This window comes from Drosophila melanogaster, chromosome 3L, assembly GCF_000001215.4.
Source record: "Drosophila melanogaster chromosome 3L".
Classification (NCBI taxonomy): Eukaryota; Metazoa; Arthropoda; class Insecta; order Diptera; family Drosophilidae; genus Drosophila; species Drosophila melanogaster.
In genome coordinates this window covers 23,726,829-23,727,989 of record NT_037436.4, presented here as the reverse complement: position 1 = coordinate 23,727,989, position 1,161 = coordinate 23,726,829, and the positions used below count along the sequence as shown (strand labels likewise).

The window sequence follows — 1,161 nt, the reverse complement described above, 5'->3', positions numbered from 1 at the left end:
CACAGTCATTAAATAATTTTATTTATTGTAATATTTACTGCAGTTACACTATATTATCTAAAAAGTAAAAGCATTCTTTTAGATCTGTTGACATTTGAGTATTTGGAAAGCCAATTGGAAGGCAGTAGTTCTGGTTCGGTTCCAATTTAATTTGATTGCTGTTCCATGTGTTTCCTCGACGAAATCTTAATGCGGCTGCTTTGCCTTTTTTAGTTTTTATATCGATGAACATGTCTAGCTCGGAGAGATTTCTAAATAAGGTTTTAAGATCTTTCTCTGCTCTTTTAAGAAGCTTACATTGTATGTTAGGGCTGTTATACAATAAACAATTGAATAATCGTTGGATGCGAAACTCAAGTTGCCTTAGTATATATTTTATGTTAAGCTTCGTTACGGAATACACATCGTATATTATATTAAGATTATCCACAGTAGCGCATTTAAAAATCTGAGAGGACTGATCCTGTAAGAAGTTGACATAAAGTTTGCAGCATTCAAGATTTGTCTTCAATTTCCAATTTTCTAGAATATTATTTTGAGTATCAGCATAATAAACAAATAGTTCTTGAATCCATTTTAGGGATTTAGTACTATATTCCATAGCATCATCGATAATTTCTGAAAACAACACATGAAAGAATTCTATTTCCGCAAAATAGTTTGTGAGTAAAGCCTTTACTAGAGTTGGTTGACCTGTTGGGACTTGGCGTAGTTTAAACAAAAGTGCGTAGCTTGCATTTTTTGATGTTTCATAAAAAGTTTGGATATCAGAAGAAAATTGTTCGAAAGAAAAAGAAGCTTCATAAAAGAAGGTTGATAGTTCTCGCATCTTGTAAACATAGTTTCTTTCACTTGTGACAATATCTTCGGAGTCACTCAATACTGCCGATATGGTCAAGTTTTTTTGAAGTTTTTCAAGGAAATGCTCTAACTTATTTTGTAAACTATGTTTACTGAAATCTGACTGTTCGATAGCATCATAAAACTGTTGGGGTACTTGTACCGCTCTAAAAGAGTCTCTTGTTCTTCCTAGGTTTTTAATTCCAGTACCATTTAATTGAATAACTTGTATTGACCAGACTATGCAGTTTATTAAAGTAACAATAAAACTACGCCAATTCATTACAACAAAAAAATTGATTCGTCTAAGGCTGCGTTATA

At 32.1% G+C, this 1,161-nt stretch overlaps 1 protein-coding gene across 1 annotated transcript; it reads right to left on the bottom strand.

Annotated features, from left to right (window-relative positions):
* Window positions 1-1,161, bottom strand: CG40298 (uncharacterized protein). Its single transcript, NM_001043166.2, has one exon. The coding sequence runs from the start codon at window positions 1,121-1,123 to the stop codon at window positions 44-46; it is 1,080 nt and encodes a 359-aa protein (NP_001036631.1). The 5' UTR covers window positions 1,124-1,161; the 3' UTR covers window positions 1-43.

Bases quoted from the DNA above. Each gene is read 5' to 3' on its own strand.
- CG40298 (NM_001043166.2), bottom strand. From the start codon at position 1,123: ATGAATTGGCGTAGTTTTATTGTTACTTTAATAAACTGCATAGTCTGG.